The sequence below is a fragment of the Trachypithecus francoisi genome, unplaced genomic scaffold (assembly GCF_009764315.1).
Source record: "Trachypithecus francoisi isolate TF-2019V2 unplaced genomic scaffold, Tfra_2.0 Lachesis_group0, whole genome shotgun sequence".
Lineage (NCBI taxonomy): Eukaryota > Metazoa > Chordata > Mammalia > Primates > Cercopithecidae > Trachypithecus > Trachypithecus francoisi.
In genome coordinates this window covers 139,205,215-139,219,459 of record NW_022681453.1, presented here as the reverse complement: position 1 = coordinate 139,219,459, position 14,245 = coordinate 139,205,215, and the positions used below count along the sequence as shown (strand labels likewise).

Sequence of the window (14,245 nt, the reverse complement as noted above, 5' to 3'; positions counted from 1 at the left end):
TTTGGTCTTTGAGGTTTTCTTGATTTCTTGCAAATTTAGGTATGCATTTTATAAAGATATTTTATCTAGCATATTTTGTTTCTTTCAATGGGAGTAATATTCAGAAGATTTTCTCTGCTATTCACCAGAAATAGAAAAAGTAATTTTATTTGAGTAATCTGCTTTTGAACTATAGATTTATTACAGATTTTTTGCAATTTGATATCCAATTTCTTGACTTAGTCTGCATGGCAGATTGATCAGTATACATTTTAAAATGAAAACAGTTTTTTAAAAGAGTAGTTTTAGGTTTACATCAAAATTGGGAGAAAGGCACAAAGACATCTCATATACCCCTGCCCTCACACATGTACAGCCTCTCCTATTAATATCCTGCACCAAAGTGGTGCATTTGTTCTAGTCAATAAACCTACATTGACACATTATTGTCACCCAAAGTCTATAGTTTACGTTGTACTTTGCTCTTGGTGTTATACATTTCTTTGGGTTGAGAAGAATGTATGAAAACATGTATCTACCATTATAGTATAATACAGAGTATTTTCACTATCCTACAAATCCCCTGTGCTCTGCCTATTTTTTATTTTTCCTTTCCCCTAATCCCTGGCAGTCATTGACCTTTTTACCGTCTTCATGGTGTTGCCTTTTCCAGAATGTTGTATACAGTCTACGGTTCATGTACTGCTTTTCTGGTGGTGATTGGTGCTTTGCAACCCTGGTGTCAGATCCATGACATAAATGTTGGTACAGATCTTAGCTGCTATACAAATGCTCCTCTACGCTAAGATATGGAGGCAATAGTTTACTGTTTTATTAACAATTCTTTTAAAGTAGTAGAACTCCTTCATGACTACCTCTAGCTAGAGTGATGTTTTTGCGTTGAATGATCAGTCAGGATAGGCTAGCTTGTGTTATGGTAACAAAAACCATCAAAATCTCAGAGGGTTGCTGCAGGCCTAGCTGGCTCTTGTGGGCAGCTCACCTCAGTACTCCAGGCTGCTTTTATCTTATGTGGCACTTCTATCCAGCATAGTGCCTTAACAGTTTCCAGAGACAGAGGAAGAGAGTATGGAAAATTGCACATAGGAATATATACATCATTTCCACTTTCAGTTAATTGGCTAGAACTAGTCACATGGCCCTACCTGACTCTAAGGGGGCTGGGAAATGTTTTTGTGTCCAGGAAGGGCAGGAAACTGGACAGCACTATCTATTACTTTTTAAGGTTGATTCTGCCTAACTTAGGCATAAAGGGTATTTATTAGAAGAAAATGAGCAAGGTCAAAGGCTCCAAGAGAAGATTGGAATAGTCAGCTATTCCTGGCAGCTAGACCTGGCAGCTCCCGAGGGTTTCTGGACCTGGACTCCCTTGGAGTCCTGTTTGGGGATAATGCTAGAAGGAAAAAGTGAACTGTAGCTGTTCCTTCACTCTGTGTCACTCCATTCCAGGTTCAGATTCCTGAACAAGAGCCTTGCTGGCTGAAACTTAGGCTGTGGTTCTGCCCTTGACTGTACCAGACTGTAGGACGAAAGGTGTTTCTGAAGAGAGCCAGGAACCCTTTCAGGTTTTGTATTTGAAGGGCAGAATGTCTGATTTGCTGTTCTACACACCAGGCACAGTGCAGGAAAGGTATTTCCTCAGAAGGAAGTTGAGGGGTGTTAGGAAGAGGGACTGAATGACTGGTGACCAAAAAATGGCAGATTTCTTTTGTAGTTGACATTTGTTGATGTCTAATTTAAAAAATCCAGGGAGTATATAAAGTTTGTGTACCTAGTATCTCCAAACTTTTTAAATGACTGTGAAAGACTGTATGAGAAATCTGCTTCTGCATTTTTCTTGCTTTTCCTGACAGTTCATTATCTTTAAGAGAAGGAATCTACCAGTTATAGGTTGTTTGTTTACATTTAGGCCTCAACAGGGAAGTGACAAGATAGCAGTCCTTGCTTCTCCTTGATTTAGCTTTAGGAATTAGATGCCAATTAGAGATGCCAGTTGGAATGCATTTAGCCAATTATCATGCAGAGAATTAGCGATAATGTTAACATTTAGATTTTGGTCCAGATGTCACCAAAGAGATCTTATAGACAACCTTGCAAGGACATTTTGAGAGTTATTAATTACAGAACAGAATTTTATTCTCTTCAGTTTCATTATCTGTCTCCCCTGGCATTATCGGCCTTTCCTTATCTGTTCAGTATGTCCATTTTCTTTTTTAACCAACACTTGTGAAACCGAGAGTTTGAAGTTTCAAGCTGACAGATGTGATTTTTCTTGCCAAGGCTTAATAAAATATACAGCATCCAAAGGATTCTAAGATTTAATAGAAATAAAATAGAACATGGATTAAAAAAGGAGTGGGGATTATGAGGTTTACAGTGTTCTTATTTTATGTGCCCTAGCTATGTTTGGGACATTGACAGTAGTGTACTAAGAAACCACTTAGAACAAAGGGCAAAGTGGTATCAAATAGAATTCCCTCTTCATTCGGAATTGTGGAATGCCTCTTATTTCAGAGGTTAGGGAAGAATACCGAATTATTTTAAAAATTGTGTTGTTGGTGTAATTACTACTATATCTCCCATTGCTAGTAGTTAAGTAGGGTTTTAAAATGTCCCTTTGGCCTAGTAAAACACTGACCATAATAGGAAATGCCTGATATATTCTGAATCTGGAGCTTAATTCAGTTTCTTTTTGTAGCTGTTAAATGTATATCCACTAACATGGAAGTTTAACGACTGTATTTTGAGAGTCAAAAGCAAGCAAATATGTCTTTGCAAGTGTCAGAATATTAGTTGTATAACTGCAGAACTTCCACATTTATTAGAATTAGCTTTCTAATTCATCATCTTCCTGTCTTTGACTTAAGAGATGCAGTCCAGGGCATATGAGATTGAAGCACATTTGACCTTTTCATATCTGTCAGATGACTTCAGACAAAGCCAAAAAGGCCTGGCTCCTCCCAGTCATATTTGTTATAAAATAGGTTTTGATTTCAAAGAAGTAGTTTGGAAAATGGCAGCACAGTCTTAAATTACTATTTGCAATATTCAGCCAACCAATCATGCCTGTGGCTGCCCAAGAATAGTTTCCGTTAGGTTAATAGAACCAGTGATGGTATAGATATGCCTCAAAGCATAATGGTATTAGAAATAAGACCAAAAAACTCATTTTCCTTCTTGTATGATTTTCAAAAATTTCACACAATAATAGCATGATACTTGAATATCCTATTTTTATCTTTTAGTTTCAATGGTAAAATTTTTTTTTTTTTTTTTTTGAGACGGAGTCTTGCTCTGTTGCTCAGGCTAGAGTGCAGTGGCATGATCTTGGCTTGCTGCAACGTCTTCCTCACAGGTTCAAGTGATCCTCTGGTCTCAGCCTCCCGAGTAGCTGGGACTACAGGTGTGTGCCACCATGCCTGGGTAATTTTTGTATTTTTGGTGGAGACAAGATCTCACCAGGTTGGCCAGGCTGCTTTTGAACTCCTGACCTCAGGCGATCTGCCTGCCTCGGCCTCCCAGAGTGTTGGGATTACAGGTGTGAGCCACCACACCTGGCCTCAATGTTAGGCTTTTTAACAGTAATTTTAATGTTAGAAGGCCAGGAGGATTTTTAAAGACTAGAGGAAAACATACATAATAATAATATACACATATTCCTTGGACTTCTGAGTTTGAAGAACTAAATCTATTTTACCTTATTCATTTAGTATTGGCATTTTCAACTGCCATTGTATCTAGGTCAACAGATACATTTTTTACCCTTGATATTTGTTATTTTTGTATCATATTTGTTCCTTATTCTTATATTTTGCTTTTTATTATTTATTTAAATTTTAATGCAACAAATGAAAAATCTGTACAAATAACCTTGAGGAGAACCATTATCTGTTGAGTACTTTTTAATGCTATCCAAAGTTAACTTTTGCAAGTGAGATGTGAGGTTGCTTGTGGCATTACTGGAATAAATTATATGATATGTGTCTATTTACAAGACACTGAGTTCCAACGCAATTTCTATTATGCTGGAGGCAGTCCAGACAGTTTTATCACTTTAAGGGACTGTAGCATTAAAATGTTTTAAATTTCCAGTGACGCTTGCTGACACAAAATACCAGTGGATTATAAAATGGAGAAATGCTGTAAATCCCTGCCACTAACTTTGTAAAGCAGAAAGCCAGATCTGGGTTTTGAATTTAATATGAGGTTGATAGTTCTTTAAATTAAACTTTTTATTTTGAGATAATTGTGGATTCATGCCCAGTTGTGATCCAACATTGGGGATCAAATTTCAACTTGAGATTTGTAGGGGACAAATATCAAAACTATATAAGAAATAATACAGAATAATAATAATTTCTCTCTGTAAGAAATAATAGATCCTGTGTATACTTCATCCAGTTTTCCTCAATGGTAATGTCTTTAAAAAGTGTAGTACAATATTACAACCAGAATATTGAAACAGTTAAGGAAAATAAGAGTTTCATCACTGGAAGGACCCCTCATATTCCCTTTTTATGACCCTATCCTGTTACCCTACTGCATGTGCTGCCCTCCACCCTCGAAGCCAATCTGTTTTCCATTTATATATTTTTGTCATTTTGAGAATGTTGTATAAATAGTCATATGGTTTGTAACCTTTTGTGGTTGGCGGTTGGCTTTTTTCATTTGGCATAATTTTCTGGAGATTCCTCTAGGTTGTTGGATGTATCAGTTGTTTGTTCATTTTTATTGCTTGTTTGTTGTTTTTATTGCTGTGAAGTATTCTGTGGTATGGTTGAATGACAGTTTGTTTAACCACTTACCCATTGAAAGATATCTGGGTCATTTCCAGTTTTGACAATTATAAATAAAACTACTATAAACATCCATTTACAGATGTTTGTGTGGACAAAAGCCTTCCTTTCTCTTGGATAAATGCTCAGGAGTGCAGTTGCTGGGTCCTGTGGTAGTTGCATATTTAGTTGCTGTTTTTTTTTTTTTTTTTAGAAAAACTGCCAGAGTTTCCCGAGTGACTGTACTGTTTTACATTCTCACCAGCAATGTATAAGCGATTCTGTTTCTCATCATCCTGGGCAGCTTTTGGTGTTGTCACTATTTTTTATTTTTACCATTCTGATGAATGTGTAGTGATATCTTATTTTGGTTTTAATTTATATTTCCCTAATTGCCAACGATGTTGAACATCTTTTTATGTGCTTATTTGGTGGCTACATATCCTCTTTGGTACAATGTCTCTGTGCTTTTGGTGTCAAGTGTACTTTTTAACCTAATACTAGACCTGAGGACGTTATCCTGTATTTTCTTCTGGAAGCTTTATAGTTTTATGTTTTAAATTTAAGACTATGATCCATTTTGAGTCAATTTTTTGTGTCAAGTGCCACACTTAGGTCAAGGTTCACTTTTTGCTTTCCTATGGATGCCTGGTTGCTTCAGCACTGTTTATTGAAAAAGTTGACTTTTCTCTGTTGGACTGCCTTTGCACCTTTGTCAAAAATCACTTGGCTATTCTTGTGTGGAGCTATTTCTGAATTCTGTTTGGTTCCATTGATCTATGTGCCTACCCCACCAGTAATGCCTGTGTTAGCCTGTTTTGCTTTGTTGTAAAGGAATACCTGAGGCAGGGTAATTTATAAAGAAAAGAGATTTATTTGGCTCACAATTGTGCAGGCTATAGAAGCATGGTGGCTGCTTCCTCTCATGGCAGAAGGTGAAAGGGAGTAGACATCACATGGTGGGAGAGAACGAAAGAGAGAGGAGGGAGGTGCCAGATTCTTTTTAACAGCCAGATCTCCTAAGAACTAAGAGTGAGAACTCAATCCCACAGGAATGGCATTAAGTCGTTCATGAGGGATCTTCCCCATCATACAAACACCTCCCGTAAGGCCCCACATCCAACACTGGGGATCAAATTTACACATGAGAATTGGAGGGGATGAATATCCAAACTGTATCAATTCCAAACTATATCAGTGCCAAACAGTCTTCATTACTGTAGTAGCTATATAAGTCTTGAAACCAGGTAGAATAATTGCAGCCATTTTTTTCTTTTTTCCCTTTTTAGATGGGGGGTTCACTCGGTTGCCCAGGCTGGAGTGCAGTGGCTTGATCATAGCTCACTGCAACCTTGAACTTCAGGGCTCAAGCAGTCCTCCCACCTTAGTCTCTTGAGTAGCTAGGACTCTAAGCATGCACCACCATGCCTGGCTAATTCTTTTTTTAAATTATTTTTGTAGAGACAAGGTCTCACTTTGTTTTCCAGGTTGGTCTCAAACACCTGAGCTCAAGCCATCCTCCTGTATTGGCCTCCCAATGTGTTGGTATTACAGGCCTGAGTCACTATGCCTGGCCCACATTTTCTTCCTTTTTCAAAATTGTTTTGGCTGTTCTAATTCTTTTGCCTTTCCATATAAATGTTAGAATAATTTTGATATCTATAAAGAATTGTTTCAGGATTTTGATAGGCATTTGATTAGATCTATCCATTAATATAGAGAGAATTGACATTTTCCACTATGTTGAGTCTTCCTATCTATGAACATAGTCTATTATTCCATTTATTTAGGTGTTCTTTGATTTCTTTAAATAGCATTGTGTACTTTTAGCTTACAAATCCTGGACCTGTTTTGCTAGATTTATACCTGAGTATTGTTTTTTGGGGGGGATTGTAAATGGTGTTTTAAATTTCAGTTTCCATGTGTTTATTGCTAATATATGAAAGTACGGTTGTTTTTTGAATGTTAACTTTGTATCCTGTGACCTTGCTGAATTCACTTACTAGTTCTAGGGAGGTTTTTTCTTTAGACTCCTTGGGTCTTTCTATGTTGGCAATCATGTCATTTGCAAATAATTATCTGTTTCATATTGGGTGAGTTGTGATAGTTTGTATTTTTTGAGGAGTTGGTCCATATTTTCTCTGTGGTGAAATTTATATATATACAGCTGTTTGTAGTATTCCTTTATTATTCTTCTGATGTCTGCTCATTTTCTATATAGTTGTTTTATCATTTTTTAAAATTTAGAAATAAAAAATGTCATTAGCACATAATTGTATATATTGAATACAATGTGATGTTTTGATGTATGTGTATACTGTGGACTGTGGAATGATATCTGTTACTTCACATATTTCATATTTTTTAAAGTGAGAACATGAAAAATCTACTTTTCTTTTCTTTTCTTTTTTTTTTGTTGAGACGGAGTTTCGCTTTGTCGCCCAGGCTGGAGAGCAGTGGTGCAGTCTTGGCTCACTGCAACCTCCGCCTCCCGAGTTCAAGCGATTCTCTTGCCTCAGCTTCCTAAGTAACTGGGATTACAGGCACGTGCCACCACGCCTGGCTAATTTGTGTATTTTTAGTAGAGATGGGGTTTCACCATGTTGGTCAGGCTGGTCTTGAACTCCTGATCTTGTGATCTGCCCACCTTGGACTCTCAAAGTGCTAGGATTACAGGCATGAGCCACTGTGCCTGGCCGTAAAATCTACTCTTTTAGCAATTGTGAAATACGTGTAATTATGAACTACGGTCACCGTGCTGTGCAGTAGATCTTGAAAACCTGTTCCTCCTGTCTAACTGAAGCTTTGTACCCTTTGATCAACATCTCCCTGTTCCCCACCCCACCCCCAGCTTCAGGTAACCACTGTTCTACTCTCCCCGTCTATAAATTTCACTTTTTTGGGTTTCACATATGAGTAAGATGATGCAGTATTTGTCTTTCTGTGCATGAGAAGGGGGTGTTGAAGTTCACAGCTGTAATTGTGAATTTGTCTGTTTATCTTTCCAGTTCTATCAGTTTTTGCTTCACGTATTTGGCAGCTCTTTTGTTTAGCAATACACATTTAGGATTGGTATGAATTTTTTGGTTTATTGACTTCCATTTAGTGTAATTATTGATGTGTTTGATCCGAAGTCTGTAATTTTATTTTTGTTTTCTGTTTGTTCTCAGTGTTTTTCATTTCCATTTTCTTTTTATTACCTTCCTGTGGTTTACTGAACATTTTTTTTTTTTTTTTTACCACTCCATTTGGACTTTTGCTATAGTGCTTTCAAGTATATCTCTTTGTATGGATTCTTTTTAGTGATTGCTGTGTGTATTATATACATACCTACATACATAACACAGTCTACTGGTGTCACCGTTTTTACTAGTTCAAGTGAAGTATAGAAAACTTACCCTTCTTTTCATCCCTTTACCCCCTCTCTTTTTTATATAATTCTCTTGAATGTATTCTCTAAATGTCTTTAGAACCAAATCAGATATTTTTACAATTTTTGCTCAATGACCAAAGATAATTTAGAAAACTTAATAGCAGTAGGAATGCCTATTGTATTTACCTATATTTTGGCCTACTGTGTTCTTGCTTCCTTTCTGATATTTCAAGGTTTCTTCTTTCATCATTTTCTTTCTCTTTTACAGTACTGTGCTTGTGACAATTTGCTGTTTTTGTAGGTAAAAAATTGCTAAACACTGGCAATTTCAGATGATTCAACATAGTAGATGATCAGCAAAGGTCAAAGGAAAAGGAAGCCTGTATGTAGAAGTGACCTGCTGCAAGGACTGATGTGAAGCCACATGGTTCCGTTTATTTCCTCACCCACTTCATGTAGATGATTCATTATGTGTAAGGCAGTGAGTGGTGAGAGTTACACATTTGGTACATCCATACAATGGAATACCATTCAGCAATAAAAAGGAATGAACTGGCTGGGCATAGTGGCTCATACCTGTACTCCCAGCACTTTGGGAGGCTGAGGCAGGTGGATCACTTGAAGTCAGGGGTTCGAAACTACCTGTGCCAACATGGTGAAACCCAGTATCTCCTAAAAATACAAAAATCAGCTGTACGTGGTCGTCTGCACCTGTAATCCCAGCTACTCAGGCTGAGACAGGAGAATCTCTTGAGCCTAGGAGGCAGAGATGATTGCAGTGAGCTGAGATCGTGCCACTGCACTCCAGCCTGGGTGACAGAGTGAGACTCTATCTCAAAAAAAAAAAAAAAAAGAATTATTGATACGTGCAGCAACATGGATGAATCTCAAATGCATTATGCTGAAAGAAGCCAGACAAAAAAGAATATATAGTGTATGATCTAATATAGTATATGATCTACATAAAATTTAGAAAATACATGCTAATGACAAAGTAAATTGATGGCTTTCTGGGGAGGAGGGGAAAGAAGTAAGTAGGAAAGAGGGATTACATAAGGACATGGAGGAAACACTGGAGGGCTTTTGTTATTTTGATTGTAGTGATGATTTCACAGGTGTATACATATGCCAAATGTGTCTAATTGTACACTTTAAATATATGCATTTATTTTGTATAAGTTATACCTCAGTAAGGCTGTTAAATTCCACATTAACAAGTGCTCCTACAGTGCATGACTACTGTGCCGCTCTCCCACCTGCATCTCCAACTTTTTCGTACTCTTATTTGCAAAATGAGACCAGTGATTGCATGCTTGGATGTTGTGGAACTGTCAGATTGCTTTGAAGTTTTTAAGCACTCACTTTCAGTTTTTAAACTAATGTCTTTGTCAGTGGTAAGAAATAGTCTTGTCTGTGCACCACACTTTGAGTCACATTGAGAATAGTGCTTCCACACTATTTTATATGCATTTTTTTTCCTTCTCAGAGTGGAGCCATTCTGTATGTGTCATTCTGAAACTGTTCTATCCTTATCATGGTTGCACTATGATTTTATTAATCTGTGTTCTGGTGTATGAACTTTGGCAATGAGTGTATGTGATTTTCTTAGCATGACTCCTAGGAAATTAACTAGATCTGATAAAACATGCTGCCGAGTTTCAGCGTACATTATATTACAGCTTTAGTATAACATTCCCAGGCTATGATTTTTAAAGAAATCATGTAAAAGTTTAATGCAATATAAGAACTTTTTAAACTGTGGTGTGCTGGAGCATACCAGGGACCTGGCATGGTAAAATTCGTTTTCAGATCCTGGCTGTCCAAGTGAACTGGATGGCTTGGGGCCAGTTGCCGGAACCTCTCTCAGCCCTTGTTTACTCTTTAAAGATAGGGCAACAATTAATTGCCTCTCAGGATTAGTGATACAGTGGAAGTGCTTCATAAACTGAAAAGTGAGTCAGGTGCCCTGGCTCACTCCTATAATCCCAGCACTTTGGGAGGTGGAGGTGGATCACTTGAGGCCAGGAGTTTGAGATCAGCCTGGCCAACATGGCAAAACTGTCTTTACTAAGAATACAAAAATTAGCTGGACTTGGTGGCATGCACTTGTAATCCCAGCTACTCGGGGAATCTATTGAACCTGGGAGGCAGAGGTTGTAGTTAACCAAGATTATGCCACTGCACTCCAGCCTGGGTAAAATAAAATAAAAAAATTATAAACTGAAAAGGGCTATATGTGTTTATTTTACTGGATATGTTTCTGAGCTTCATCTGGGAGAGTTACTGTATTTTCAGGAATATAAGGCCCATATTTTGAAAATAATTTGGAAAATAGTTCTTAGAAATGGTGACTTTTACAGAGTATCTTGCTTTTTACATACAGGTTTAAGAACTGAGAGATACACTTGAAATAATTTACTTTTCTTCTCTTTGCAGGCAATTGTTCTCTTAACTGAATTAATTAGGGAAAACTTCAGGAACAGTAAATTAAAACAGTGCCTTTTACCAACCCTTGGGGAGCTGATCTATCTTGTAGCCACCCAGGTGAGACTGTCTGATTAACTCTATTGCTGTTTGACATGTTCTGACATACTCTGGCTGACAAGTATTAATATCCTATAAAAGTTTTTTGACTTCGCCCCTTAGAGCATGCCTAAGGAACTTCGGATAAGTTTTACCTCTTGGGGAAAGAATTTCTCAGTGTTTCTCGGTCTCTTTCTATCTATCTTACCCTGTCTCCCTCCTCCCTTCCTTCCAGTGCCTCTTTTCCTTTGAAATGTATGCGATTTGAAGGCCATATTTTAAAACCAATGAACTGAAAGTCCCTCAGGTACTCCCAAGGTTGCTGCCATCCTTGACTCCTTTAGGCAAGAGGAGACCATTGGTTCTTTCCATAGAAAGCTCCATTTCAGTTTAAATAAAACACAGCTTTGTGCAAATACAGCTTTAAACATGACTATGGACATTTGTGAAGGCAGAATTTGACTTCTTATATCTAAAGTTACAATATGGAAGTGCTACTGAATTCAACAAGGCAAAATTTAATATTCCATTAATGTGGTTTTTTAAAAAAGAATATTATGGAATAGATAGTGATAAGTTATGGATTAGTCATTTAGTGTCATACTCTGAGAGTTTTAAATACTGGTAAGTTATAAGTAATTAAGGAACTTCTGTCATTGTATTTCTTTCTTTCTTTGTTTTGAGATAGGGTCTCACTCTGTTGCCCAGGCTGGAGTACGGTAGCATGATCATGGCTCACGGCAGCCTCGACCTCCTGGGCTCAGATCATCCTCCCACCTCAGCCTCCTGGGTAGCTGGGACTACAGCTGTGCACCTCCATGCCTGGCTAACTTTTTTGTATATTTTGTGAAGATGGGGTTTCGCCATGTTGCCTAGGCTGGTCTCGAATTCCTGGGCTCAAGTGATTCACTCACCTTGGCCTCCCAAAGTGCTGGGATTACAGGTGTGAGCCACTGTACATGACTGTCATTGTATTTCTTGAGTTTTGGTTCTAGCACTTGCTCAAATGTTACATAACATCAATATCCTTAGTATTTAAATTAAACTGACTTTCTGAACAATCATAATTTTAAGGCGGTTACCACGATTGTTATAAAACATCAGTATTTTGATTTATTTAACTTCATAATTAGTACTGATAGCTGGTACAGCAAATCTGTCCTCTTTGTTCTTTTTGTGAGTGTCTTGACTATTCCTGCCCCTTCGCATATCAGAATAAATTTTAGAATCAGCTTGTCCAATTCTGCAAATCATCTATTTTTAAAAACTACACTGATTCTGCAGATAAATTTGAGGAGAACTGATATATTTATGATTTTGAGTCTTCCAAATCACATTTGGAATTGTACTGAATCTGTGTATTGATTGGGAAAGTATTGATATCTTTATGATATTTATATAGTCCTCCAATGCACAAAAAGTATTTACATACATTCATATATTAACAAATTTTATTACAATTCTTTTATTCTATACGGAATGCCTTTATACATCTTTCTTTGGTTGAATTTATTCTCAGGTAATTTTGTATTTCAAAGGGACAACAAATTCACGAACCTAGAACACTAGAAAGTGAAGAAAGGTATATGGGGAGAAGTCTTTTTCCTAGTTTTGTACCCCATCTGTTTAGTTCCCCAATAAATATTATAATTATATGTAATGTAATATAAATATAAAATACAAATGTAATTTCTTATATTTACAGAGTGAATTTGTACATATGAGCAAATACAAATGTAGATTTTGTGTCATTTTATGCAACAGGTAGAAACTCACTTTTTTCACTCAATAGTTACACGCTATTAGGAACAGTACATGGAGCAACATAGTATTGGAAGTTCTGGCCAGGGCAATCAGGCAAGAGAAAGAAATAAAGGGTATTTAAATAGGAAGAGAAGAAGTGAAATTGTCTCTGTTTGCAATTGACATGATTCTATATTTAGAAACCCCCCCTCGTCTCAGCCCAAAAACTCCTTAAGCTGATAAGCAATTTTAGCAAAGTTTCAGAGTACAAAATCAGTGTACAAAAATCACAAGCATTCCTATACATCAACAATAGACAAGCAGAGAGCCAAATCATGAATGAACTGCCATTGACAACTGCTGCAAAGAGAATACAATACTTAAGAATACAGCTAACAAGGGACAGGAAGGACCTCTTCAAGGAGAACTACAAACCATTGCTCAAGGAAATAAGAGAGAACACAAACAAATGGAAAAACATTGTATCCTCATGGATAGGAAGAATCAGTATCATGAAAATGGCCATACTGCCCAAAGTAATTTATAGATTCAATGCTATTCCCATCAAACTACCATTGACATTCTTCACAGAATTAGAAAAAACTACTTTAAATTTCATATGGAACCAAAGAGAGCCTGTATAGCCAAGACAATCCTAAGCAAAAAGAACAAAGCTGGAAGCGTCACACTACTTGACTGCAAGGCTGCAGTAACCAAAACAGCATGGTACTGGTACAAAACAGACATATAGCCCAATGGAACAGAACAGAGACCTCAGAAACAACCCACACATCTACAACCATCTGATTTTCAACAAACCTGACAAAAACAAGCTATGGGGAAAAGGTTCCCTATTTGATAAATGGTGCTGGAAAAACTGGCCAGCCATGTGCAGAGAACTGAAACTGGACCCATTCCTTACACCTTATACAAAAATTAACTCAAGATGGTTAAAGACTTAAATGTAAAGCCCAAAACCATAAAAACCCTAGAAGAAGACCTAGACAGTACCATTTAGGACATAGGCATGGGCAAAGACTTCATGACAAGAACACCAAAAGCAATGGCAACAAAAGCCAAAATTGACAAATGAGATCTAATTAAACTAAAGAACTTCTGCATGGCAAAATAAACTAGCATTAGAGTGAACAGGCAACCTACAGAATGGGAGACAATTTTTGCAATCTACCCATCTGACAAAGGTCTAATATCCAGAATCTACAAGGAACTTAAACAAATTTACAAGAAAACTCAAACAACCCATCAAAAAGTGGGCAAAAGATATGAACAGACACTTCTCAAAATAAGACATTTATGCAGCCAACAAACATATGGAAAAAAGCTCATCATCACTGTTCGTTAGAGAAATGCAAATCAAAACCACAATGAGATACCATCTCATACCAGTCAGAATGGCGATTATTAGAAAGTCAAGAAACAAAAACGCTGGCGAGGCTGTGGAGAAATAAGAACACTTTTGGACTGTTGGTGGGACTGTAGATTGGTTCAACCATTGTGGAGGATGATTCCTCAGGGATCTAGAACCAGATATACCATTTGGCCCAGCCATCCCATTTGGGGTATACACCCAAAGGAGTATACATCATTCTACTATAAAGACACATGCACACGTATGTTTATTGCAGCACTATTTACAATAGCAGAGACATGGAACCAACCCAAATGCCCATCAGTGATAGACTGGATAAAGAAAATGTGGCACACATACACCATGGAATTCTATGCAGCAATAAAAAAGAATGAGCTCATATCCTTTGCAGGGCCATGGATGAAGCTGGAAGCCATCATCCTCAGCAAACTAACACAGGAA

General features: G+C 37.3%; 1 protein-coding gene across 9 annotated transcripts in view; it reads left to right on the top strand.

Annotated features, from left to right (window-relative positions):
* The window catches only part of ULK4 (unc-51 like kinase 4), a 735,134-nt gene that overhangs the window by 119,581 nt on the left and 601,308 nt on the right, over positions 1-14,245 (top strand). For all 9 annotated transcript variants that reach the window (XR_004437258.1, XM_033212151.1, XM_033212152.1 and 6 more), the window contains one exon: positions 10,585-10,692. Coding sequence is in view for 8 of the 9 variants with exons in the window: in XM_033212151.1 (XP_033068042.1) it covers positions 10,585-10,692 (108 nt within the window). In the remaining variant the exon portion in view is untranslated. The remainder of the gene's footprint in view (positions 1-10,584; positions 10,693-14,245) is intronic.